This window comes from Bos grunniens, chromosome 12 (genome assembly GCF_055505025.1).
Source record: "Bos grunniens cultivar Pamir isolate PY7600 chromosome 12, Bosgru_T2T1.0, whole genome shotgun sequence".
In the NCBI taxonomy this organism is placed as follows: Eukaryota; Metazoa; Chordata; class Mammalia; order Artiodactyla; family Bovidae; genus Bos; species Bos grunniens.
In genome coordinates this window covers 48,977,586-49,005,035 of record NC_141176.1, presented here as the reverse complement: position 1 = coordinate 49,005,035, position 27,450 = coordinate 48,977,586, and the positions used below count along the sequence as shown (strand labels likewise).

Sequence of the window (27,450 nt, the reverse complement as noted above, 5' to 3'; positions counted from 1 at the left end):
AATGAGCCAACAAAACATTTCATTAGCCCTTAGTCTTTTCATTTTTATTCTCTTTTTAGACAAACCCATAAATCATGTTGTTTATTTCAAGTTATACTGATGAATAAGACCTGGTTACATGACTTAATTTTATAATGAATTTTATTAATGTCCTATAAACAACATAATGCCACATCGCTCGAGTTAAGATTCCATTTTACCCCTCTATTAACACTATCAGGAAAAAATGGAAGTAGAAAATTAATGATCTTGTGTCACTAAACAGCAGTTTGCTTTTTAAAAAAATTCATGGTGAGCAAAAAACAAACAAAACCCCACCTATCTGATGTCTGCTAAGGAGGAAAAGTTTATGACAGTGAATATGTTTAAAAAAACTTTTCAAATGGGAAGGTAGTTCTGCGCAGAAGCTTAGAAAATGAAATTCTCTTGACCTTTCTAAACCAAAATTATACCTGTATTGTCCCATTTTGTGTTAAATACTTCATTTCCTTAGATTTAAAAATGAGGAGAACATTGACTAGATTCTATTTTGTGTATGTGAACATGTTGGTTGGAATTGTTATCCCTCGTATTAAATATAAGAAAAATTATTATTTGCTAAATAAATGAAAGCAGTTATTTTACAGCTTTAAGATTTTAGGAAAGTTTAAAGAAAAAATGTTACTCTAAGTTTCTTTTATCTTCTTTTCTTTAAAAAAAAAAAAAAATCCCATTTAATGACTCTATCCTGGTGCCAAATACAGACTTCAAAATGAAATCTATGAGTTTGTAAATAATGATTTATAAATCTGAGTCATAAAAATGGAATTGTTCCCACTAATTTGGCTTTCATTTCCAGAACTGTGTTCCTTTAATTTCTGGTTAGTTGTGCTTGGCAGTGACTCCTGAAATGTGATTTTAGTTTTGTTATCTTTAGAGAGCATGTGTAGGGATTAATGACTGTAAATAGGTACATAAAAAGTTCTAATCTATTTTAAGCATTAACATTTTTAGATGTCAGACTTGCTTAGAACTGGGTACATGCTTTGGTTCTAGCATAGTAATAATGGAACATCTGTTTGCTAATAGGTTTTTTTCTCTAAGTAGGTCAAGGTGTAGTTTTCCATTCCAGAATGGTTCAAGTAATTGTAATAGGTTTCTGGTTCAAGAAAAACATCCATTTGAACAGAGCCGAGAATCTGGAATTTAGAAAAATTATCTTTGGAAGAGCAGCCCTGTTCATACACCTGTAGAAAAAAAAAATCCCATATATCCTTAAAAACCTGTTTATTCTTATTTTAGACGCCAGTTTTACCACGTTTGTTTTATTTTCCAACTCTGAAAGTAGTTTTGAGGCAGCAGCGTAGGAAAGGCATGGGTGGGTCATGGTTAGAGGCATCTGGAAGCTGCTGGGTGTGACAGAGGACCTTCATCATAGGCTGGAAGCAGTTCCTCATAAGGACCAAAGACCCTGCGGGTACATTTTATAGGAACCATCCTTTATAAACGTTTTTCCTACACTTAGGATATGTGACCAATTTACCATGCTGACTTGTAAGATGCAGGCAGTAAAGCAAATTTGAATTTCTTTCTGACCCATTTAACTCTCTTGGTCTGGGTCTAATGCCAACCACATAAGTGAAAAGTTGAATATGTGTTCATTTGGAGGAGAAATGCATAGTCCACAGAATATTTCCTGGTCTCAGCATCTGATATTTAATTGGGGTGTGTGTGTGTGCGTTCTGTGCTTAATGGGGTTTTTTGTGACCCCATGGATTCTAGCCCGCCAGGCTCCTCTGTCCATGGGAATTCTCTAGTCAAGAATACTGGAGTGGGTTGCCACACCCTCCTCCAGGGGATCTTCCCAACCCTGGGATCGAACCCACATCTCCTGTGTTTACTGTTGAGCCATCCAGGAAGCCCCTCTAGTTGGGGTGGCAGGGTTATAAATATTGAAAATGAAGAAAGTTGTGTGTGCAATTCCAGGTATGCATGAGTCAGTGGGGATCTGACAGGATTCCTTGCACACTGGATGGTGAGGAGGAGCCTTTTGTTAAAGAGATGGCTAAAAGGAGAAATGAACTTAGCCAGGCAGGGGTAGAGAACCCTGCTCCAGGCAGAGTTGGGATTGACAGTCATTGTGAACCAAAGGAACAGGATTTGTTTGAGTAGTCCTCCAAGAATAGAGGAGCTTTTGGTGAAGTGTGATAGAACAGAGATCATCTAATTCTTTCTGTAAAGGGCCAAATAGTAAATATTTTAGGCTCTGTAAGTATTATAGACCATATGCTCTGTTGAAGTGACTCCATAGAGAATATATAAATTAGTGCACATGGCCATGTTCCCTGATTATAATTTATAAAAATTGTCATGTTGAATTTGGTCCTAAGGCTCCTGGTGTAGATGCTGTGTTAGCACCAAAACTCTGCAGCTCTGAGTAATTTTCTTGTTGCCTTTGGTAATATCTTCGTAGGATTGGTCTGAATGGTATAGTATAGATCGAATTAAGAAAAACCTTTCTGTATTTCCTCCTTAAAAATTTTTTTCCCCTGTGTTTTAAGTTTTGTAGCTTTATTATGTATTTTAGTATTTGCTATTTGCTTTCTATTCTGGAGATTCTAACATTTATTTATCATAGGTACAGATAATCGTTGCTTACAGTGTGTCTCATTATCTTCATATCTTTTGTTCTGTTTCCTTTTTGTTTCTCAAGTTTGTGTTACATTGAAAATATCACAGTAGCAGAAAAAACATTGAATATCTAGAGGTCATGGACGCAGGCTTTATGGAGCAATAACATTGGAGCTTGCCCTTGTGGGCTAAGTATAATTTTGCCAAGCAGTGGAAAAAAAAAAAAGAAAGAAAGAAATGATACTTTAGGCATGAGAAACAGCATCAGCAGAAATAAAAAGATGTGAAAGGCAGTGCGATACTCACTGGACATCAGGTAGTCCAGAACATCAGAAAACCTGGAGGATATAGATCTAGCCTCTGTTTTAAAGTATCTTAATTTATCTCCTTAGTTGTTGGGTTTTTCTTGCAGCCTATGGAAAGTTCTTGCTCTTCTGCAAAGTCTGTTATCCCTGTCACAGCCAAAATGATTCTTTTAAGTGTCAATCAGACCTTCTCACAACTCTGGTTAAAACTTTCCTTCTCAAAAAATAACACCTAGACTTTATCATATAAAGTGAAGTAAGTCAGAAAGAGAAAAACACGTATGGTATATTAACACATATATGTGGAATCTGAAAACAAATGGTATGGACCATCTTATGTACAAAGCAGAAATAGAGACACAGATGTAAAAACAAGCATATGGATACCAAGGGGAAAGAGAGGGATGGCATGAATTGGGAGATATGGTTTGGCACATATACACTATTGATACTATGTGCAAAATAGATGACTAATGAGAACCTACCGTGTTGCACAGGGAACTGGGTACTCTGTGGTGACCTGAATGGGAAGGAAATCCAGAAAAGAAGGGATATATGGATACACACAGCTGATACACTATGCAAACAGCAGAAACTAAGACAACACTGTAAAGCAACTATATTTCAGTAAAAATTAAAAAAGAAAAAGGGGCTCCTAGCCATTTCCTAAAAGATCCTACGTGACCTGATTCACTCCCCCGGCTGAACTCATTTTCTCTCATGTCTCTTGCTCCACTTCCACTGGCCTTCTTGAAAAAAGGGTTCCCAGCACACTGCATGCCCATGGCATTCATGGATCCTCTGGAGCCCTCTTCTCAACTTGTTGATGCAGGTTTCAGTTCAGTCTCACTCTATCAGACAAGCCTTCTACGAACACCCCATCTAAGTAGAGACGTCTTTCACTCTCTGGAACCTCTCTGGCCTCTTATCTTTTCTTTTCCTGATAGAAAATCTCAACTTCACTCCATAGAAAATCTCGACTTCAATCCAGTGTCACTGTGAGAGTAAGTCTGCAAAATAGTTGAAGACCTTGGCTGAGGAATTATGAGAAGAATGTAACAGAGCAAATTCTGGATATTCCGGGCCAGAAATATTTTTGAATAATTAATAAAAGTTTTGCACCTCTGTGACCTTTTTATCATTCATTCCTCCTTAATTTTGCCTTCTTAGAACCTCTCCCAAAGCATGTGGAAATGAGAAAGTCTGTTTTTATGTGAGAAACATCAAATTTTGAAGGTTAAATTTTATGCCTATTTGGCCTCTATAGGAAAATGTAAAAAGGACTTTCCCTTTTTTTATTAGCCTCTGTATAATTTTATGTCATTATTCATATATAGAATGTAATTTTCTACTGTGAATAGAGGTTGTGGAGTACATAATTTAATTAAATTTACTTTGAGTTTATGCTTTTCCAAAACCAGATATAAAGTCAGTGTTACTCTTAAAACTCCTGAGGAGTCTTAAGATTCATGGGAGAGATCCATTAGCACCTTTTCAAATTTGAAGGTCAAGAGAAAATGCCAGTAGAGTTATTATTGTATTATTGAGAAGTTCTTTATGACAGCTAAAATATCTAAGAAAAGTAGCAACTAAATGATACATAGCAAGGATTTATTAACTAGATACACATCTGTTTGTGGAAAAAAAAATACCCAGAACAGGAACGGATATATATCAAACAATGATTTTGTATCAACTAAGCTGCTGTATGTTTTATCCTAGGCCACCTGACTTTTTCTGGGACACAGGATAAGGTGTAAGAGTACTTCAGGGAGAAGTGAATTAACACAGGACTATTGGTAGTTATTCCTGGTTAACAGCCTAGCAAACTTTTTCTTTGCTTTTGGCCATGTGGAATCTCAAGTTACCCAACCAAGGATTGAACCGAAGGCACTCAGCAATAAGAGTGCAGAGTCCTAGCCACTGAACTGCCATGGAATTCCCAAACTTTTTCCTTTTTTAATCTTTGCCTCTATCCACATATCACACAGTAAACTGTGATAGGGAAATGTTTGGGGGAGAATATGTCAGCAGCATATCACTGAGTATGAAGTAGTCATTTTTTTCCCAACTTTATTACCTATGTTACATAATCATGCCTAAAGAAATGTACTGTGGTCATTTTAATTGTGTGTAAGTGTTACTTTGATGGCCTTTCTAATTCTGTCAGGTGAGACTTAGTGTGCTGGTTTTTATATTTGGCATGTACTTTATTCACAATGAGACATAACTTAGCATTATAGGAAATTGTATTAATTGTAATGGAACAAGTGGCTGTAATAAAACTAATCTCTAAGAGCAATGAAGAAAACAATTTAAAAAAAGCATGATTAATGAAAATGATTTGATGTGTTGTCTATAGACAATATTTTTAGCAATCTGGAGGAATAACTACTCTGAAAAGTCATCCTACTGTAAAACAGAGATGAGAACAAATAGAGGAGATTTTTCAGATCCTTCCATCATTCCTAGTTGTTTCCTTCCCAGTCAAAACAATGACAAATACACACACACACACACACACATAAGTATCATGAGGTTATAAATTGGAATTACCCTGCAAACAATGTCAGCATTAGACTAGAGCTGTCTGAAATCAAGAAGCAAATATAATTGTTAAAAATAAAATGTGTGGGGCTTCCCTGGTGGCTCAGTGGTAAAGAATCTGCCTGCTAATGCAGGAGACTTAGGTTCGATCCTTGATCCAGGAAGATCCCAAATAGCACAGAGCAACTAAATCTGTACGCCACAACCATTTTTTAATTTTATTTTTTGTTTAATTGGAGGATAATTGCTTTACACTGTACTGGTTTCTTCCATACAACAGTATAAATGAGTCGTGATTATATATTTTTATCAGAACTATTGAGCCTGTGCTCTAGAGCCCAGGAGTCGCGACTTCTGAAGCCCTGGGGCCCTAGAGCCCTTACTATGCAGCGAGAGAAGCCACTGCAATGAGAAACCCGTGCCCTGCAACTAGGGAGTAGGCCCTTCTCTCCACAACTAGAGAAAAGCCCGTGCAGCAACAAAGAACCAGCACAGCCAAAAATAAACAAGTAAATAAAAGTATAATTGACTCGATGGATAAACTGTCAAACTGAAAAAAAAAGTATTTCATAAAAATAGCAAGAAAAAAGATATCACAAAGAAAATAGCATTAGAGACATCTAACTTCTCAGTACTAACAATGGCAGCTAGAAGACTCTGGGATGATATTTTCAAAATGTTAATTACACATGTCAAGGTAAAGTTGTGTGATCACTCACTATGAGTCTGTGAAATATCTTCTATAAATATGAGCAAAAATTAGGACATTTTTGAGTGAACAGAAAGCAAGAACCTAAAGTAAAGAACATCCTAAAGTATTCAGCTAGAGGATTCTGACATTAATAGTTGAGGAAGTAAGAGAATGATCCCCAGAATTTGGTCTTAAATATAAAAAAGGAATGATAACTAAAGAAATTGGTAAACATTACATAAATTTACACATTTCTTCTGGGGATAGTACTACTAATATTTGTAGGATTTTTATATAATAACAACAGAAAATTTGAATTATAATAACATTTAAATTTAGAGAGGAAATTGGGAATTGGTTTCTCTGAGGTTCTTACATGTCTATGACATTGTTAATTATGCTTGGTAAAAATTCAAGAGTAACTCCTAAAAGAGAGATACAATATATAATGTCCACAGCTAGTAGAATAGGGGAAAATGTGTAAAACAGGAAAAAAAGCAAAGAATAGGCATCTTTCTTTTTCTGTTTTTTAACATCAGTGCGTGTGTGCTAAGTTGCTTCAATAGGGTCTGACTCTCTTCAACCCTTTAGACCTTAGCCCACCAGGCTCCTCAGTTCATGGCATTCTCCAGACAAGAATATTGACATGGGTTGCCATGCCTTCCTGCAGGGGATTTTCCCGACCCAGGGATTGAACCTGAGTGTTTTACTTTTCCTGCACTGATGCCTCTTGGGAAGCCATTTAACATCAGAAATGGTAACAAATAGATAATAAAGGCAGAGCAAATGTAAAGCCAGAAGTAAGATGATAAATATAATGCCAGATGTCACTAATTGTAATAAATATAAATGAATGTGATAAACTGAGTTCTGAGTGGCCTCCAAAGATTCTGGTCTGCCCCAGCAATGGGTGCATGGTAATCCAGTGCCCAGAAGAGGACTCTGGGTCAGCTGAAACCTTGATTTTAGCTTGTGAGACCCTGTGCATAGCAACCAGCTAAAATATACTAGATTCCTGATCCACAAAAGCTGTGAGATAATAAAGTTGTGTTGTTCTGAGCCACAAAATTTGCAATAACTTATTATTCAACAATAGAAAACTAATAAAATGGACTAAACACTAAAGCCAAAAGACAGAGATTATTGTGTTTGCTAAGTTGCTTCAGTCGTGTCTCTTTGTGACCCCATGGACTGTAGCCCACCAGGCTCCTCTGTTCATGGGATTCTCCAAGCAGGAATACTGGGAGTAGGTTACCATGCCCTCCTCCAGGGGAACTTCCTGAACCAGGGATCGAACCCATGCCTCTTATGTTTCTTGCACTGGGAGGCAGGTTTTTTTTTTTTTTAACCAGCAGTGCCATTTGATTTATTTAAAAGTGTAATTATATATGGTTTACAAGAGAAATATCTAAATATAAAAACACATAAAGATTAAAAGTAAAGGAATGATAAGTTTACCATGGAAATATATTCATTTTATTTTAGGTCATTCAGACTTGTAGTGCCGAAAATATAATTAGGTAGTGATCGAGTGTTACTACATATGTTCCATGTGATCAGCATGCTACAGCAATTACAAACCTGTGAGCAGCTAAAGTAGCATGAAAATATATAAAGCAAAATTGATTTAAACATAAAAAATGGAAAATTCTCATATACAGAGATTTTAAGGGAAGATAAATTTTATACCTTTGTCAGTTATTTTCATTCCATTCAGAAGAAAGTAGTAAAGATAATGATGAATTCTGAAACATAAGTTATAAGGTATAAGTTGAATAGAATATATAGATCCTTTCATTAATAATAGAGAAAATAAGCATTCTTTCAAAGTTTTCAAAATTGTAAGAATGTATAAAAAATATGCCATAAAAGCAAGCCTCACAGAATTTCTGAAAATTCCTATCACACAGCATTTAATTTTATTTTCTGACCACTGCATTTAATTAGGAGTCAATAATATAAAAAACATTGAACTGTAACGTCTTTATAAATAACTCATGAATCAGACAAATATAAATTTTAAAAGTAGAATTGTATTATAATGAAAATACTATATATCAAAATTCATAGGATACTGTAAAACTCGTATTTATTACCTTAAAACTTTATAAAGGTGCATATTGCTGCTGCTAAGTCGCTTCAGTCGTGTCCAACCCTGTGCAACCCAAGACGGCAGCCCACCAGGCTCCCCCGTCCCTGGGATTCTCCAGGCAAGAACACTGGAAAGGTACATATTAGACAAAATCTAATCTTGGATATTCATTTTCTTATATTTCATATAAATATATTAATATTTATTATTTCTAAATATATTAATTGCATTATTTTCATGTTTCAAGTATTATAAAAATTACTAAATTATTTTTTAATATTGAGTGGTCTTTGTAAGTTTACAATAATTACTGTGTTCTCTCCAAATAAGTCGGAGAAGGCAATGGCAACCCACTCCAGTACTCTTGCCTGGAAAATCCCATGCGCGGAGGAGCCTGGTAGGCTGCAGTTCATGGGGTCGCAAAGAGTCAGACACGACTGAGCGACTTCCCTTTCACTTTTCACTTTCCTGCATTGGAGAAGGAAATGGCAACCCACTCCAGTGTTCTTGCCTGGAGAATCCCAGGGACAGGGGAGCCTGGTGGGCTGCCGTCTGTGGGGTCACGCAGAGTAGGACATGACTGAAGCGACTTAGCAGCAGCAGCAGCTCCAAATAAGTATTCATTTGCACAATATATACAAAAAATTAAGACCAGTTGTTGAAACAGATGACCAGTGTTATTGAAACAGTATAGTAAGCAAGTTGTTCTTAATCATGTTTTTATTTTCTATCTCATCATTGAAATTTCTAGTTAAAATCTGATTTTTTAGCAGTGACTAGATAGTTGCAATATGATAGGGATAAAGAGCCTTAAAAAATGGGCTTCCCTGATAGCTCGGTTGATAAAGAAGCCGCCTGCAATGCAGGAGACCCCAGTTTGATTCCTGGGTCAGGAAAATCCCATGGAGAAGGGATAGGCTGCCAACTCCAGTATTCTGGCCTGGAGAATTCAATAGACTGTGTAGTCCATGGGGTCGCAAAAAGTCGGACCCGACTGAGCGACTTTCACTTTCAAGGACAAAGAGCTATGGTTCTTAAAATTTCTCTTTAGAGGAGAGTTTTTAAGTTCTTCCTTAAAAGAGAGCTTACACTGAAAATTAAGCTTTATTATCACTTGATAATAAAGTAGATACTTATTAAGTCATGACAGTCGTCGATCCCATGTTACTTAGTTGTGATAACTTGAACTGGTAATGGTTTCCCTTGAGGGAGACCATTGCCAAGTTGGTGGGTGGTGTTAATAGGAGGTCCTTGTCAGCTTCCCAAGCCTGTACAAGTAGTTGCTTAACTTTGGTTTAAAGTCAGCACCCTGTGCTAAAGAAAATACAAGTTCTTTATTGGGCGTATTATGATTCACAATAGACTACTGATATTGCTGCAGTCACATTTTCCTAAATAACTGAATTTGTCACTATTGAATTTTATTGTAAAAAGGGCATCATGTCATTTATTTTACATGACATTATGGCTTCTGGTAAGATTGACTAATTGATTTATAATCTATTCTAATTTACTGTAGTGCATAATTGCTTAAACTTATTGAACAGGCATGAAATGTTTCACAAGGGATGTTTCCCCTCTTTTGTCTTTCAATAATCTGAATGATTTACCTGCACAGAACTGCCTGTTTTCCCTATAAAAAGCAATATATCTAGTGTCCATAAAAGTCCAAGGTCAGATACTCAATGAATTCATAAATACCTCATCTGAAATCATCACACTGTGAGCAAAGCTCAGTAATAAAAATTCAGAACTGCTACTTCCTTAATAAGTAGTCTGCAGCTCCGGAGGCTGTACTTGACCTCGTCAGAATTTTCCATCGTGAACAGTCCTCAACCTTGTCTTTTCTACTGCCATAGTAGCCTTTGGTTCCCTGGCTTGCTTTTTCTAACCAAGTTCACTTGTATTCATTTACATTTTTAATGAATTATTTGCTTCAGTGCCTTCTTTTGAGTGGTGCCATCTGTTTACTATTTTCCTCATAAATTACAAATGCCTTAATTTAAGTGCTATAGTAGAGCTTTTGAAAACATCATCACTGTGAATTACTTCAAATACTTTGAAACATATTAATACATGTTACTGTCATGTCATAACCCTACATTTTCTTTCTTCTGAGAGTAGTTTAAGTCTTTTCATTTTGCATATTTTTACTTGGAGCAGAAATAAAACACAGTTCTCATGTATTATAATTTTTTAAAATAAAATAGTTCACTTTTAAGAATTGAGACTGAACTAGAAAGTTTGTGTAGTTCTCAGAAAAATCCACAGAAGCAAATTTGGACTTAGGAAAAAACAATAAAGTAGGGATTTAATAGTTCATTTCCCACTGCTTTGATTATAAGATTTAATTTTGTTCAGGACTGTACTATATAAATTGATGTTTAGCTGTGTTATATATGTAAGATGTATACTGTTTGTAAAAGTAAAAACACAACAGTCATACCAAAGTAAAGCAAAAGAAAATTTGACCAACGGCATTTTGAGCATTGCCATCTATTTAAAACTAGGCTAATGATAAAATGAGAGAAATTTCAGACCGCTTTTCAATAAAGCTCTCTTACGAAGCCTCTCTTCTTAGTGTCTGACAAATGATTCTCTTGGCTCATTTCATGTTTAGGCTTATCCTCCCTCTTATTTATTTTTAGAGGTTAGATCTACTACAGTGATTTCTCTATTTATTGAAGTTCTTACTTAATAGGAAAGCAGAGATGAGAGCAAACCAGGTCAAATTGATCATTGATTAGGTTGTTTTAGCAGGCTGTTATCAAATGGCTACGGCTAATAAAATCACTCATTTAGATCAGTTGCTGAATTCATTATAATGTTCCATGGTAAAATTAAGTGATTAGTTTTCACCTTTGATTTTAATGCCACTCAACTTATATTTATTATTACCCATGTGCAAAAACACACAAACTTGATGGAAAGAAAGTCTTGCTTTAGGCCTACAACTGTGAAAATGTAATAGGTGCAGTGGCCAATTCAGTGACCAAAGCAGATAACCAAGGGGGAAATAAGTCAATGTGATAAAGAAAAGTACATAATAGCACCAGCCTCATTCCACTCATTTATTCAGCAAATGTTCCAGTATTGGGGATGTAGCAGTGAAGGAAGTAAAAATCTCTGTTGTCATGCAGGTTCATTTATTTCTTCTGGCTGGGATTATTATTTTTAAGCTGAGCTTTGAGCCTTCTACCCCTAAAAGCTTGACTCTGTTTTCCTGGTTATTTCAAAAATTTATCAGACAATAATACGTCTTTCTTTTCCTTATTCCATTGACCTCTTCCATACACACTTATGAGGATGTCTTAGTCAAGTGAGATACCCAAACTATATAAGACCAGGTAGAACCATGATTGATCAGTGGCTCAGGGAGCCACTTTGGCAGGCAGGCACGTTCTTTACAAAAAAGGATTCTGGCCTTAAGAACCAAATACTGTGCTAATCAAGAGTTCTGCAAGATCCAACAATGGCTGGCATCTTCCTTGGTGCTCCTAAACTTATCCCCTTTCTTCTAATCAGTGAAGTGTGACCCCCATTGTTTTGGACATGTTTCTGGCAGAGTCTGATCTCATCATCTCCACCTTCCCCAGTTCTAGCATGCCTATTTGTCTGTCTTACACCTGTCCTCAGGTAAGGCATGGAGGAGTATTGGTAATCCATAAACCATCTGCAAACACTTGAGTTCAAAATGCTGAACAAATCTCATAGTTTTTCATTCCTGTTTTTGTGTTTATGGGTACATGCGCAGTGCTAAGCTGCTTTAGTCATGTCCACTCTTTGTGACTCTATGAACTCTAGCCTGCCAGGCTCCTCTGTTCCTGGGATTCTCCAGGCAAGAATACTGGAGTGGGTTGCCATGCTTTCCTTCAGTGGATCTTTCCAACCCAGGATTGAACCAGCATATCTTAGATTCCTGCATTGGCAAACAGGTTCTTTACCTCACCAGCTCCACCTGGAGAGCCCTTTCGTATTTATATATGTCATTATATTGAAAGGGATTTGAAGACCTAAATGAGAAACTTCGGCAACTAAATTAGTTTATACAGGGTTAAGGAAAGTAATAACCAACCTAGATAGCATATTAAAAAGCAGAGACATTACTTTGCCAACAAAGGTTCGTCTAGTCAAGGCTATGGTTTTTCTAGTAGTCATGTATGGATGTGAGAGTTGGACTGTGAAGAAAGCTGAGCGCCAAAGAATTGATGCTTTTGAACTGTGGTGTTGCAGAAGACTCTTGAGAGTCCCTTGGACTGCAAGGAGATCCAACCAGTCCATTCTGAAGGAGATCAGCCCTGGGATTTCTTTGGAAGGAATGATGCTAAAGTTGAAACTCCAGTACTTTGGCCACCTCGTGCGAAGAGTTGACTTATTGGAAAAGACTCTGATGCTGGGAGGGATTGGGGGCAGGAAGAAAAGGGGATGACAGAGGATGAGATGGCTGGATGGCATCACCGACTCGATGGAAGTGGGTTTGGGTGAACTCCAGGAGTTGGTGATGGACAGGGAGGCCTGGCGTGCTGCGATTCATGGTGTCACAGAGTCAGACATGACTGAGCGACTGAACTGAACTGAACTGAAGGCATGAGGTGCTGACATAAGATGTGTAGATTAAGTTTTGAAACATGCTTGCAGTGTGAATGACCAGACATGAAATCCAGACCCCAAAAAAGTAATTATTCACTGCATATATGGCCTTGGGCTTCCCAGGTGGCTAGCTCTGTGGTGAAGAATCGCCCTGCTCATGCAGGAGATGCAGGTTCAGTCCTTGGATCCTGAAGATCCCCTGGAGAAGGAAATGGCAATCCGCTCCAGTATTCTTGCCTAAGAAATCCTATGGACAGAAGAGCTTCTGTGGGGTCACAAAAGAGTCAGACACGACTTAGTGACTAAATAGTAACAGCAACAATAGGATGTGTTATAATTAGTTCCCTTTTTAAAAAAATTTAGTTTTAATTGAAGGATAATTGCTTTACAATATTGTGTTGGTTTCTGCCATACATCAACATGAATCAGCCACAGTAATACATATGCCCCCTCCCTCTTGAACCTCCCACCCCATCCCACCCCTCTAGGTTTAAGCCCCTGTTTAAGTTCCCTGAGTCATAGAGCAAGTTCCCACTGGATGTCTGTTTTACATATGGTAGTATTTATGTTTCCATGCTACTTTCTCCATTGATCCATCTCACCTTCTCCTCCCCCCACCCCATGTTCATAAGTCTGTTCTCTATGTCTGAGTTTCCACCGTGAAAATGAAGTGAAAGTGAAAGGCACTCAGTAGTGTTCAACTCTTTGGGACCCCATGGACTGTACAGTCCAACGTATTCTCCAGGTCAGAATACTGGAGTGGGTAGCCATTCCCTTCTCCAGGGGATCTTTCCAAACCAGGGATCGAACCCAGGTTTCCCACCTTGCAGGTGGATTCTTTACCAACTGAGCCACTAGGGAAGCCCAGGAATACTGGAGTGAGAACCCAACCCATTCTCCAGCCAATCTTCCTGACCTGGGAATAGAACTAGGGTGTCCTGCATTGCAGGTGGATTCTTTACCAGCTGAGCCACCAGGGAAGCCCTCCACTGCTGTCCTGCAAATAGGTTCAGTTACTTCCCTTTTTATAGGGAGCAGTACCTAAGTACATAGTCTTCTACGTTAGTGAAATAGTTTACCAGGAGACTCAGAAGTTTCTCTGGGAAATCTTGCTTTGACTCAAGCCCTAATGTAATCCATTCCATCGATTTTTTTCATTCCCTTTAAAAACTGAACCCTGTAAAAATGTAAACTTCCACTCTACCAAATGGATTTCGTCAAACTGATACAGTTAGCCTCTTCAGGCTGTTAGAGCAATGAAAAATGTAGAATTGTTCTTTTATTCATCTGACAAATATTTATTGAATGTAGTCTCACACTGAAAGGACCTCACAATAGTCTAAGAAGGACACATACATGGGCGCTGCTGCTGCTAAGTCGCTTCAGTCGTGTCCGACTCTGTGCGTCCCCATAGATGGCAGCCCACCAGGCTCCCCCGTCCCTGGGGTTCTCCAGGCAAGAACACTGGAGTGGGTTGCCATTTCCTTCTCCAATGCATGAAAGTGAAAAGTGAAAGTGAAGTAGCTCAGTCGTGTCCGACTCTTAGCGACCCCATGGACTGCAGCCTACCAGGCTCCTCTGTCCATGGGGTTTTCCAGGCAAGAGTACTGGAGTGGGGTGCCATTGCCTTCTCTGACATACATGGGCAGGTAATACAGCAAAGTAAGTGGAAAAAATGGATGGACAGAAAAAGAAAGCTGCCAATTAGACTAGACTGAGTGTCAGAGAAAACTTCCTGGATGAGGGGACACCTGAATTTCATTTTAGAGGTATCTAGAAGTTAGAAAAAGTGGAGGGTAGAGAAAAAGTGTTTGGGAGAGAATTGTGTACTTCTGTTCAGAGGTAACTGAATGTGTGAAGGGTCCCAGAATTTTTGACAGTGTAGGAAAACTACGTGCAATTTGAGACAGAAAAGTGGAGGGATATGAGAGGTGGGTGTGGGACTGTCAAAGATTATCAAAGGTTATCATTTGTGCTGTATTAAAGAATATAGAATTCATATGTTTGATGATGGGTAACTGCATTTTAACCCCCCTTATCCATATGCATACCTTTTTTCCAACCACCTAACAGTTATAAATAATACTTATAAATCAGTTAGATTTTAACACAGTAATGCTCTAGGAATTGAGTGGAATTTCAAGCAGCCAGCAATTTAACATAGAGAATTAGATGTTTATGTAATTCATTGAAGAGAAGGAGGGGTTGAAGGTGGGTTTGCCTCTCTACCACTGATTTCAGGACACACCGTTCATAGCTGAAAAGCAGAGACAGGTAAGCCACCATTGTTGCTGTTACTTCTAAGACACAAACGGTTTTCAGACAAGTAATTCAACCCTACAGTGTTAAACATTGCTCCAGCTCACTTCCAATTTCCAATACTTACATAAGGGTGTCTTCCTGGCAGAATCTAGAACCTTATTCTTTAAGAAAGTTCATTGCTCTAGCCCCTGTGTTTCAGGGAGATGTAAGGAAACAGTAGTAATGGATGATAAGCAAAAACTAAGCACATCTAGTACAGTATTCTGTTTTATATTTGTTTATATAGTGTATAAAATGCTGAATATGGTTTTCCCCTAATTCCCTAAAGAGTCTATCTTTAGGATGAAGGTGATCGGAGAGGGTGAAAAAAGATTATCAACAAGGGAGTGAAAAGTCTGGAGAAAAACAGACTGGCTGACATAGGGGGAGAAAGTACATTTGAAGGGTAAAAGTGATCGTGGGATTTAGAGGAAAGTCCTCATTGTATTAATAGCTAATTTTGGATTATTGTCAGAGATCATCCCTTTACACTAATTTCTACTTTAACATTCTGTTTTTCTCTACATAAATGTCCTCAGAGCTCTGAAAACAAATGTTCTGGCATTATGCGTTTCATAAAGCTGAATGATCATATAGGCATGAGAATAAAGGGTCACTTTAAGAATGTGTTTAAGACCACTAATCTACACACACACACGTCCATACACATACACACTTTTAGCAGTTACCTCTGAGTGCATTTGAGAATATCTTTCCTCTGTACCAGAATAAAAAGCAAGCTGTGGATTCAGAATAGGGAACATTTGAAAAGTGATGGCTTAGAATGGAACCAAATTTGTGTTGACATGTTCTTCACAATGTTATTATAAAACTGATATAATGTGTAAGTTGTTTAACTCATGTAAGTACAATATTATTAGACTGTATGGTTAGGGCCTCTGGTAAATCTCTGACTTGTACAGTTATTAATTAATTTTTTCTTGAAAGATGAAAAAGGAGGCAATGAGATGAAACTGATGATGCTCTAATTAGGTTGTGAGTAAGAATGGAGAATCACTTGGTGATGGCAAAATGATTGCAACCTGGGGAGAAAGGAGACTTTCATTGAAGTTTGTAAACTTTAGAAAAGAAGGAGTAGTGGAGGGGTGAACTTAAGAAAGCTGAAATTTTAAAGTGCTGCAAACAGAAACAATGTACTTGATATATCCCCAGTTTTAACAGGACTTCCCAAGTACTCATGAACCTTTATTATCTTTAATAGCTTTTTCAGAGATTACAGTGCATTTTTTACATACTAATGTCCACCATAGAGGAATACTTGTATCTAGACATAGTGAATATTTTGGGATATTTTAACTCTATATGTCCATCTCCTTCTGTATATCCTGGATATGGATATCCACATCCATTGGGCTTCTCTGGGGGCTCAGCTGGTAGAGAATCCGCCTACAGTGCCAGAGAACTGGGTTCCATTCCTGGGTTGAGATGATCACCTGCAAAAGGGATAGACTACCCACTCCAGTGTTCTTGGGCTTCCCTGGTGGCTCAGCTGGTGGTAAAGAATCCGCCTGCAATGCAGGAGACCTAGGTTCAATCCCTGGGTTGGAAAGATCTGCTGGAGAAGGGAATAGCTACCCACTTCAGTATTCTTGCTTGGAGAATTCCATGGACTAGTCCATGGGGTTGCAAAGAGTTGGACACTACTGAGAGACTTTCATTTTCATCCATCTCCTTATTTGTGCTATATTTAAACCTCAATGAAGTACTATTGTTATTATTATTGATATATGGTCATTATTCAGTTAGATTTACTTGTATTTACCTTTTTCTTTTTCTCCATGCTCTTTTTTTGAGTATTTCCATGTTTTTATACAATTATGTTCCTTGGGCCTGAGGAATTTTCTTTTGTATTTATTTTTGTATGGTTCTGCTGGCTAAGAATTCCCTGTTTTTATTGAAAATGCCTTTATTTTGTCTTGATTTTTGATAGAAAAATAGGGTTGCAAGTTGTTTTTTTTTTCCCATTCAACAATTTAAAATAACTTTCATAGTTTTCTGACTTCCATCATTTTTGTTGAAAAGTAATTCTCCAGTCAAATATTGTCTTCCTTTCTTCAAGAATTTATAATTTTGATGTGTGTGTGTGTGTGTGTGTGTGTGTGCGTGCGCGCGTGCATGCACATTAGATCCCAGTTTTGGAGTAAACTTTCCTTTCATCTGTTTCCTTAAATATGTTATTACTGTTTTTTGAAAGTCTGTATTTGCTTATTCAGAAAATTCTGAATCACCAGTGCATCTTTATTGTGTATTTGTCTTCTTTTAGTTTTAAGAAATGTGGAATACTCTCCTTCAATATTTTGTAGTATTTAAGGGAATATTAAGCATGTGATTATGTCTCAGAAGAGAAGTAAAGGAGTTAGAATGATAGCACCTCTTATTGTTTTCTTTCTTGGATCTTAGACCTTTAAATCTTAGTTACTTTAGCTGCTCAGTGTCTTAAAATTTCACTTTTTGAAGTTTAATGCATGTTCTTTTATTGTTCCTGCTGCTGCTGCTTCAGTCATGTCACTGCAGTCATGTCCGACTCTGCGACCCCATAGACGGCAGCCCACCAGGCTCCGCCGTCCCTGGGATTCTCCAGGCAAGAACACTGGAGTGGGTTACCATTTCCTTTTCCAATGCATGAAAGTGAAAAGTGAAAGTGAAGTAGCTCAGTCGTGTCCGACTCTTAGCGACCCCATGGACTGCAGCCCACCAGGCTCCTCTGTCCATGGGATTTTCCAGGCAAGAGTACTGGAGTGGGGTGCCATTGCCTTCTCCATTATTGTTCCTAGCAGTCTAGTTTGTCTTACACAAGCTATTCTGCCTTTGCTGAAATGAAATTTAGCCCTTTACCCACATTTTATCTGTTATAAATTACCTTGATTATTTCACATTATTTTCTGTCTCATCACTTCATCACCATGAAGCTCCTCATGAAAAAGTTTTGCACTTTAATATATACTTTGAAACAATGTTGAGTAATGTATGCAGTCCACTTTTGAGAGAATATGATCTATAGAGCTACTTCAGCATTACTTTTTTATCCTAATAAGATGCACAAAGTCATGTTTAAAATTCACCTATCAAATTGACCTTAACATTTGCTTTTATTTATAGATTCTATTTTCCCATAATTATTTTTATTTTATTATGTAATGTGTTTTTCATCATATATTTTCTATGATGATTCTCCCTATACATATACTGTACTATACTTGGAAACTGAAGCTTTTAAAGCTGTTCATTCTTAATTATGGGGTTTCCTGGTGGCTCAATCAGTAAAGAATCTGCCTGCAATGAAGGAGACCCAAGGTTCGATCCCTGAGTTGGGAAGAACTGATGGTGAAGGAAATGGCATCCCACTCTAGTATTCTAGCCTGGGAAATCCCATGGATAAAGGAATTTGGAGGGCTACAGTCCATGAAATTGCAAAAGAGTCAGACATGACAGTGACTAAACCACCATCATTTATATTGAATTGAAAACTATCGCTCTCTACCAACCTATGCAGAGTTGTCAACATTAAATCTTCTTCGTAATCCTTATTCTTATGGTCTTCCTTTATATAACCCTGTTATTGCACTTTTATTCCATCATTTCTTTGTGAACTTTTCATGTCAGGTATTCCAGAAAATTTAGCACAAGTTGAATGGTGAACTTTGTGTTGATTTATCTTCCAGTTGAATAGAATTTTCAGCAAGTTCTGCCTTTCCACACTAATTTCTGAACTCCTTGGTAACTTAAAATCCTTCTGGTTAGACTTATAGCCAGTAATGTGTTCCTTTACTCATAGTAAGAATATTCTTGTGTCAGTAAGTAGTATAAATAAACCCTTTCCTTCGATCTTATACAAATATACATCAAAATGTTATCCTTACTCTTCATTTGGGGAGTTTGTAGTGTGCTATAGTTTGTGAATACTTGTCGGAAGATAAAATGTAAATCAATGATTTCCTTCAGACTCCAGCCCCTTTTTCATATGGTATTGCTTATGTTCTATATCATCTACTGACTAGGGAAGGTATCAAAAAATGTAACAGCTTATTAAAACTCAAATCTAGTAATTTTCCAGCTAACCAGTAAAGTATAGCTATGAAAGAAATCAGTTGATAATTGAAATAAAGGGAAAATGGATAATGCCACATGTAACTTTTTAGGAATCAGGATATCTGCCATATTCTTTATAAAATTAAGGAATAATGATTCAAATTTGAATTACAATTTAGAGTTACATTTGCAAGAAATTATCCAGAACCAATTTATTCAAACCAAGAGAAGGATTTTTTCATTCCTTAACTATCTTACCCTTTAACTCTGTGATACATAGCACAACTTTAATGAAAAAATTGTAGAAATGATGTTTTGGTATCATTTAATCCAGTTTCATAATATCGGTTAAAAGTTCTGAAAATTTAACAGTGAAAAGCTCATTTACATTTAAAATCTGGACTAAACCAATGTGCGAATATTTATAGTTTTTATTTCTAACACTCAGTGCAAATGTTCCTTTGCTTTACTGCAGAAATATTACTGTGAGAAGGCAGTTCCACTCCAAATCCTCTTGGCGGTGTACTATTTGCCTTCCTAGAATCCTAAAAGTTTTGACATATGTGGTCTCAAAAGTTTAAAACTTTTTAAATTGTGCATTTCTAGTATATTCCAAGTGTTTTCGATAGTTAGATCTTAAATATGTCCAACTGTCTTCTGAAGAAAGATTATGAAGAAATTTTAACACTTGACCCTACAGTGTGCTAATATATATTGAATAATCATGGCAGTGACATTTTATGGAAGCTTAACCAATAGAGACTATCAGTTAATAGTTATCTCTGATATTAGCTTTAGAATAAAATAGATCAAATAATAGCTATAACCAAAAAATACAAACACAACTTTAGTTGAGCGCTTTTGTGTCAGGCAGTGTACATTCGATAATGTAATCTTCATAACTCCTTTCAAATGTAGGTAAAAATATAAATACCATTTGTTAGTGAGGAAATGAAGTTTAGAAGATAAGCAACTTGCTTGTAGTCACATACCTAGGGCAGAGCTGGGGTATGAACCTAAGTCTATTAATGTTTATAGTCCATGACCTTTATACCCCTGCTGTGGTGTTAAAATATATCCTTTTTAATTAATCATATAAGATATTTAATATGAAACACAGTTTCACAAAAAACTCTTGATTGTCTTCATGTCAATTATCTTCAGGAAGAAAATGCTACCAGTGGATCAACTTCCTTTTGTCATCTAGCATGTATCTGGGATCCTCCCTTCTGCTGTCAGTTGGCTTGTGCTCAAGAAATACAAGTGAATTTTAATATGAGCTTGAGAAAAAGAATATAATTACGGCAGTAAATCTGCTGGAATCATATAATGAATTTAAAACCCAACATAAATGCATTTTGGATTATCTGTCATTTGGGATTACTTAGATAGCGATCCCTTATAAGACTGTAGATAATTGAACATTGGTTATTTTACTGCAGCTGAAAGTACTGATGGTAAGGAGAAAATGAACTATGTAAATATGAGTTTGCTTATTTGTTTAATAATGAATTTGAGATTTCATCACAGGCATTATTTAAAGCCAAAACACGGAGTAACTTTATCTCAGGGGAATTAAAATTCTATTATTTCAATCGAAAAGGTGATTAATGTGCCTGATTCTTTTCTTTTACTTATTTATTCAGTAATACATAATTGAATAATGTGCAGTTGTTGTTTTCTTAGAGCCATTATGAGAAAACTAATGAAGGAAAAATAATTCTATTAATAATAGATGTTTGTGAAGTCCATGAAAACTTTTACTTAACCTTTTTGTCCCCGTCTTCTTTATGAAACACAATCATCTTTAAACTGCATGAAATAAAAGGAGAATGTCCTATGGCAGTGATTACAGTGACTTCTGTCTTTCCTGGTCCCCTGGAGGCATATGGTATAGAATCAGTTGTAGAGATCAGTGTTTTATTACAGGTGAGGTTTGTTGTCAGAGACCACGTGGAACGGTGTCCTGACATTGCCACTTACCACTGAAGAGCCACTGGCACATTTTTTAACCTCTTCGAGTGTTTTATATCTGTAATGTGTAACTAATAATAGTTCCCTGTATTGGGATGTGAGGATTAAATGTGTATGTCACAATGAATATTCACATGTCTGTAAGTATTGTTATCATTCAGTCACTAAGTCATGTCTGACTCTTTGTGACCCCGCCCTTTATACATGGTGCAGGTGATTCAAGTTTGAAGTCTAGACAGAGCTGGCAGTAGCCATCATTCTGTTGTTGTTGTTTAGTCACTAAGTCAAGTCTGACTCTTGTTCGACCCCATGGATGACCCCATGACCCCTGCTAAGCTCCTCTGTCCATGGGATTTCTTAGGCAAGAGTACTGGAGTGGGTTGCCATTTTCTTCTCCAGAGGATCTTCCTGCCCCAGGGATCGAACCTGAATCTCTTGCATTGGCAAGTGGATTCTTTATTGCTGAGCTACTGGGGCTTCCTAGCCATCTTTTGGGTGATACCAGAAGCCCCCCTAGAAAGACACATGCTTAATGCAGCTCAGATCATCAACTGTACGAATTACTTAGGCTCTTTGAGTCAACCCCAGCTCCACTTGACTTTTACAAAAAGCAAATATATCTGTATTCTTCTATTTATACACCTAAGCACGAGAGGTAAACAATAAATGCATGTCAAATCAAGGCCTATAAACACACATACATATACACACGTCCACATATATAGATCATAAACTCAAGTTAATTTTTGTGCATATGCTCACTGTATACACTACACACACAGTGCGCACATGCGTGCATACACACACACACACACACACACACACACACACACCCTCCTTTAATTTTTAAATGTGCTGTATGGTAAAAGTCAGAGGAGTGTATACATGCTGACATTCTTATTAATATAGAAATCAAAAGACGGTTCTATACATCTGTGTCTCTTTGTTCTATACATCTGTGTCTCTTAAGAGACACAGATGTATAGAACAGTCTTTTGGACTCTGTGGGAGAGGGAGGGCGGATGATATGGGAGAATGGCATTGAAACATGTAAAATATCATATGTGAAATGAATCTCCAGTCCAGGCTTGATGTATGATACAGGGTGCTCAGGGCTGGTGCACTGGGATGACCCAGAGGGAGGGGATAGGGAAGGAGGTGGGAGGGGGGTTCAGGATGGGGAACACATGTACACTCATGGCGGATTCAAGTCAATGTATGGCAAAACCAATACAATATTATAAAGTAAAATAAATTAATTAAATTAATAAAAAAAGAAAAAAAATAGAAACCATACCCACTTGCCCACGAGATGAACATACTAATATTTTAACTGTATAGATGGATTTACATGATTAATGCATATGGATAAAGTTGAGGAAAACAAAGGAATCAAAATTTTTTTTAATATGAAAAATAGGACAGTAGAGGGAAAATTATGGAAGGAGAGCGAAAGTAGCTTAATATGTCATTTCTCAACCTCAGCCATATTGAACTTGAGTCTTTGTTGCAGAGACTGGCCTGTGACCCTTGCCCCTCAGTTGTGATAATCAAAAATGTCTTCAGACACTCAGTGCTCTGTATCCTGTGGGAAAAACCACCCTACAGTGCACTACTTCCTTAGTTGTAAGAAAGAATGTCAGATACATTGGTGAAATTGTTCGGTAGTGAGACAAATTAATAAAATGGCAATCAGTCAGTTTTTTAAATGAAGGAATGGACAGATGGAAACTTGAAACACTAATTTTTATATGTTGTAATTAAGTTAATAAGTATATTTACTGTTTGTCAAGTTTCTAAGTTGGGGTAATTTTATAGATTTATTCAATGTTAGAGTTAGTGAGGGCTTAAGAGAGCAAATGGGACTTGTACCAGGGATGCTGATGCATGCTGGGTGATGAAAGAAATATATAAAAGTGGTGTTTTGAATGGACTCAGTGCCTGGTCAGAGGCAAGACAGAAACCTCAGAGTGCTTTGGAAGCACAGAAGAGTGGTGTCTCATCACGGCAGGTGGAATCTGGTAAAGGTCAAGGTGGTTACAGAAAAGTGACTGAGCAAAGGCATAATCAGAGTCATTTTTGATTAGAAATAAAGGAAGACAGTAAACTGGCTACATAAAATAGAACTTTAACTGGAACTCAGGTAAGTACTCTTTTTACAAAACCACATTCCCTCTCACTTAGTTTTCCCTTTACTGAATTTCAACTGCTTTTATTGGGGAACATACATCTTTGGTCAAACATAAAGCTTTTTTTTTTCTTTTTCATTTCTGAGTGTTTGGTTTACAAGAAAAGGAACAAAAGAAGTTACATAGATGGTGAGCTGACTTTTTTCACTTGTATTTCTAATGTCTTGCTTACAAATCTAATTAGACTTTTGTTTTTTATCCCCCCATCTTTCCTCCTTTCTTTCAAACTTACATCACATACAGTGTGGCCAGAGCACCAAATACAGGATGCTGTTCCTAAGTTACACATGATTTTTCCAGTTGTGCTTATCAAGAATACCAGAGGGGATTGCCATTCCTTCTCCAGGGGATCTTCCTGACTCAGGAATCGAACCCCTGCCTCCTGCATTGTAGGCAGATTCTTTACTGTCTGAGCCACCATGGAAGCCCAAAACTTGATATGGAAACAAATAGGAAATAAACATGAAATAGACATTATAATAACTGCCTCGTGCCATTAAATTTGTTGTGTGTTGGATATATTGGGAAAGTGAGCTGGTGCCTACCATACAGCTCTCTAGGCAGTGCTCATTTTTATAATTTTTATATTTGCCAAATATTAATTTCACATGAACTGCAGGAAAAAATTTCTCAAAGACATAAGTCCTCACTGAGTTTCCCTTCTCAAGGCTCCCAAGGACAGCATGGGAGGTAAATTCAGTCTTAGGAGTCACTCTTAGGTTTTGATCACAGATCCCCATTGCATTGTTCTTTCAACTTCTGGGAGGATGTGTTTTTTTATAAAACTGGAGAAAATTTTACCAGGTAGCATGTAGGAAATTTTAAGTATATTTATTTTTCCTGCATTTAAAAAAGCAATCATTAATATTGCTTTTACAATTAATTAGTATTGAATTAACTATTTTATGATCTCAAGATCTCTATAATACTTATTTGAATGTTTACTTGACAATTTAAAGAGCACAATTTTGTTTTCTCCAATTCCTTTTTAATACTTTCCATTCTTTATAGCTCAAGGTTGAAATATTCCCCCATTGTTTATACATTTCATATTTTCTGAATGTAGTTCACAAAAAAGTGATAAGACTCTCGTTAAATCTCTGGGTTGGATAACAGGGTTACCCTAATTAGGGTTAGGGTTGCTTCTATAGTGTCAAAGAAGAAAATCCTTTTGTAGTATCCTCAGATTTTTGACAGTGCTGTACTGATTATATAGTGAACGTGAAGTCGCTCAGTCATGTCTGACTCTTTGCGACCCCATGGACTGTAGCCTACCAGGCTCCTCTGTCCATGGGATTTTCCAGGCAATAGTACTGGAGTGGATTGCCATTTCCTTCTCCAAGGGATCTTCCCAACCCAGGGATCGAACCCGGGTCTCCCGCATCGTAGACAGACGCTTTACCGTCTGAGCCACCAGGGAAGTCCAATTTTATAGTGGTAGTCACTAAATAATGATTGAGTGAAAGCTTTTCATCAAAAACATATGAAACTTTGTAGTATCCAAACATTGGTATGTAATTGTTGACATTAGTTTCTCAAGTTTGAAAATGTTTTCCAGATAAACTATGATGCTGCAGCTTGAGATTTCCAGAAGAATTCATAGTTTTAACCCACTTGGGTTACTGCAAATGCAGACTTTTATTAATAGATACCAGTTTATATTTAATTCTTTTCTTAGTTTTATTGCAGGTTATATAGGTAGCTATCAGGACTTCCCTGATAGCTCAGTTGGTAAAGAATCCGCCTGCAATACAGGAGACCCCAGTTTGATTCCTTGGTCGGGAAGATACGCTGGAGAAGGGATAGGCTACCCACTCCAGTATTCTTGGGCTTCCCTGGTGGCTCAGCTGGGAAAGAACCCACCTGCAATGCAGGAGACCTGGATTTGATCCCTGAGTTGGGAAGATCCCCTGGAGAAGGGAAAGGCTACCCTACCCATTCTGGCCTAGAAAATTCCGTGGACTGTATAGTCCGTGGGGTCACAAAGAGTTGGACACGACTGAATGACTTTCACTTTCATATAGGTATCATATGGGCTTCCCTGGTGGCTCTGTGATAAAGATTCCACCTGCCAACACAGGAGATTTGGGTTTGTTTCCTGGGATGAGAAGATCCCCTGGAGAAGGAACTGGCAACCGACTCCAGTATTCTTGCGTGGAGAATCCCATGGACAGAGGGAGGCTGGTAGACTACAGTCCATGGGGTTGCAAAGAGTTGGGCGCACCTCAGCATGGTTGATTTACACTCTTGTGTTAGTTTCAGGGGTACAGCATAGTGGTTCAGTTATAAGCATCTTCATTCCTTCTCGGATTCTTTTCCCATATAGATTATTATGCAGTACTGAGTAGAGTTCCTTGTGCTATGCAGTAGATCCTTGTGGGTAATCCATTTATATATATACTGTATGTACATTAATCCCAAGCTCTGTATTTATCCCTTCTTCTACATTTCCCCTTTGGTAACCATAAGTTTATTTATTTTATTTTTTTTGAAGTCTGTGAGACTGTTTCTGTTTTGTAAATAACTTCATTTATATAATTCTTGAAAATGTTATTACTTGTTTTAAGGTATTTAATGACTCTTGAGACTTCACTCACTAGCATTCCTGAAAGTGTGTATCTGACACTTACACTGCTGTCCTGCAACAGAATAGAATGTCCCTTTACTACGTCCATGTCAGCATTTCTAGTATCATTTTAAAAATCTTTGTTTTTTTTTAAAGCTCTGTCCCAGCCAGGAGGAGTGCTGAGCTTAGATTTCCCCAGTCACTGTCAATCACACTGGTTAGCAGGAGTCTCGTCTGCTGGCAAGTTTTCTTTTTCAGTCAGATCGGTCTTTCTCCATTCTGTCTTCCTGTTCTGCCTTTGTCTTCCCTGAAGCGCTAGTCTGCCCCTTCTCCACTTTTGCTCAGATGCTCATTTGATGGATGAAATCAACAGGGGCTTGATGTGTATAGTTAATTCTCCACATAAACCTATTAATTATGTACGCTTCTGTGTGCCTCGAGGCAGTCACAGCTTAATGAGGGACCACTTCAGAAAACCTTTGGACAGTCTCACCCTTTTATAGTCTTAGAAAGACCTGCGTGTATCTATATTCCATTTACCAGGAAGCCAACATACGAAGCTAGAAAAGTTTGTTTGCACGAGGGCCTTCTGCTGATTTGTAGGGGAGCATTTAAACACTGTTGCTTCTGCCACTTGCCTGTTGTTGCTGCCTCTGACCTCAGGGTTGGGTGGGAAAAAATGGATTTCTCTCAGCTTTGCCTTAGTCTTGTTTGGCTTGTTTGTGGGCCTCTCTTTAAAGGCATTTTCTATGAGCAGGGAAGCGTGTCAGGCTTCTCTTGACTGCTTGCTTGCTTTAAATATCCAAAAAATAAAGCCTACATTTTTGCAATTATACCACCCTTTACATAAAAAGTGTGTTATTGCTGTATAGATTTGTAATGTGTTGTGGTTTCCAGTTGTAGCATTAGGTGTATCTGCCTCTCTCAGGTCATTTTCTAGTCTGAAATTTGATGTTTTCCAGTACTATGAAATAGCCTTACAAAAATAACTCTTGTGGCGAATGTTTTGTGAAATCAAAAGCAAGGTCCATCTGGTAGCAGACAAGATTAATCTGTTTGAGAATGGTAAACATTTTGCATATTTTAAAATATGTAACTAGCACAGAACATTTGCCTCAGGCACTTGAATAAGTCTGTGGTTTAGAGTGAAGATTCAAATGAACGTTTTATTCCTAAAAGTCTACAAGGTATGCTTTCTTGTCTTGTATGGTAAAACTTCAATATCTTAAATCAGTCACTGAATAATAATGCTCTTTTAAAAACAAAAGAACAAAAAAAGTAACCGTGATATAGTAAAGATAAGCCTATAACAGTTAACCCTTTTTTAAAACATTGCAAATATTATAATAATTTTGGTTTATTAATTTTATGAAGAATTGTAAATAAAATAATAGATAAAATTGAATCTTATATTGAATTCAAATTAATTTTAAAGAAGTAGTGGGCTTTACTTTTTTAGTAGAGATTCATTACTTTCAGAATAATTTGGCAGAATGTACTTGAGAATTCCATATACTCACCCCACTCTTTAACAG

The 27,450-nt window shown here is 37.3% G+C and overlaps 1 protein-coding gene across 50 annotated transcripts in view; it reads left to right on the top strand.

Annotated features, from left to right (window-relative positions):
- Positions 1-27,450, top strand: part of KLF12 (KLF transcription factor 12) — a 527,876-nt gene that overhangs the window by 322,102 nt on the left and 178,324 nt on the right. For 27 of the 50 annotated variants that reach the window (XR_015137624.1, XM_086328550.1, XM_086328558.1 and 24 more), the window contains one exon: positions 8,267-8,380. The exons of the other annotated variants lie outside the window; for them this stretch is intronic. Coding sequence is in view for 26 of the 27 variants with exons in the window: in XM_086328550.1 (XP_086184676.1) it covers positions 8,267-8,380 (114 nt within the window). In the remaining variant the exon portion in view is untranslated. The remainder of the gene's footprint in view (positions 1-8,266; positions 8,381-27,450) is intronic. 50 annotated transcript variants of the gene reach the window in all.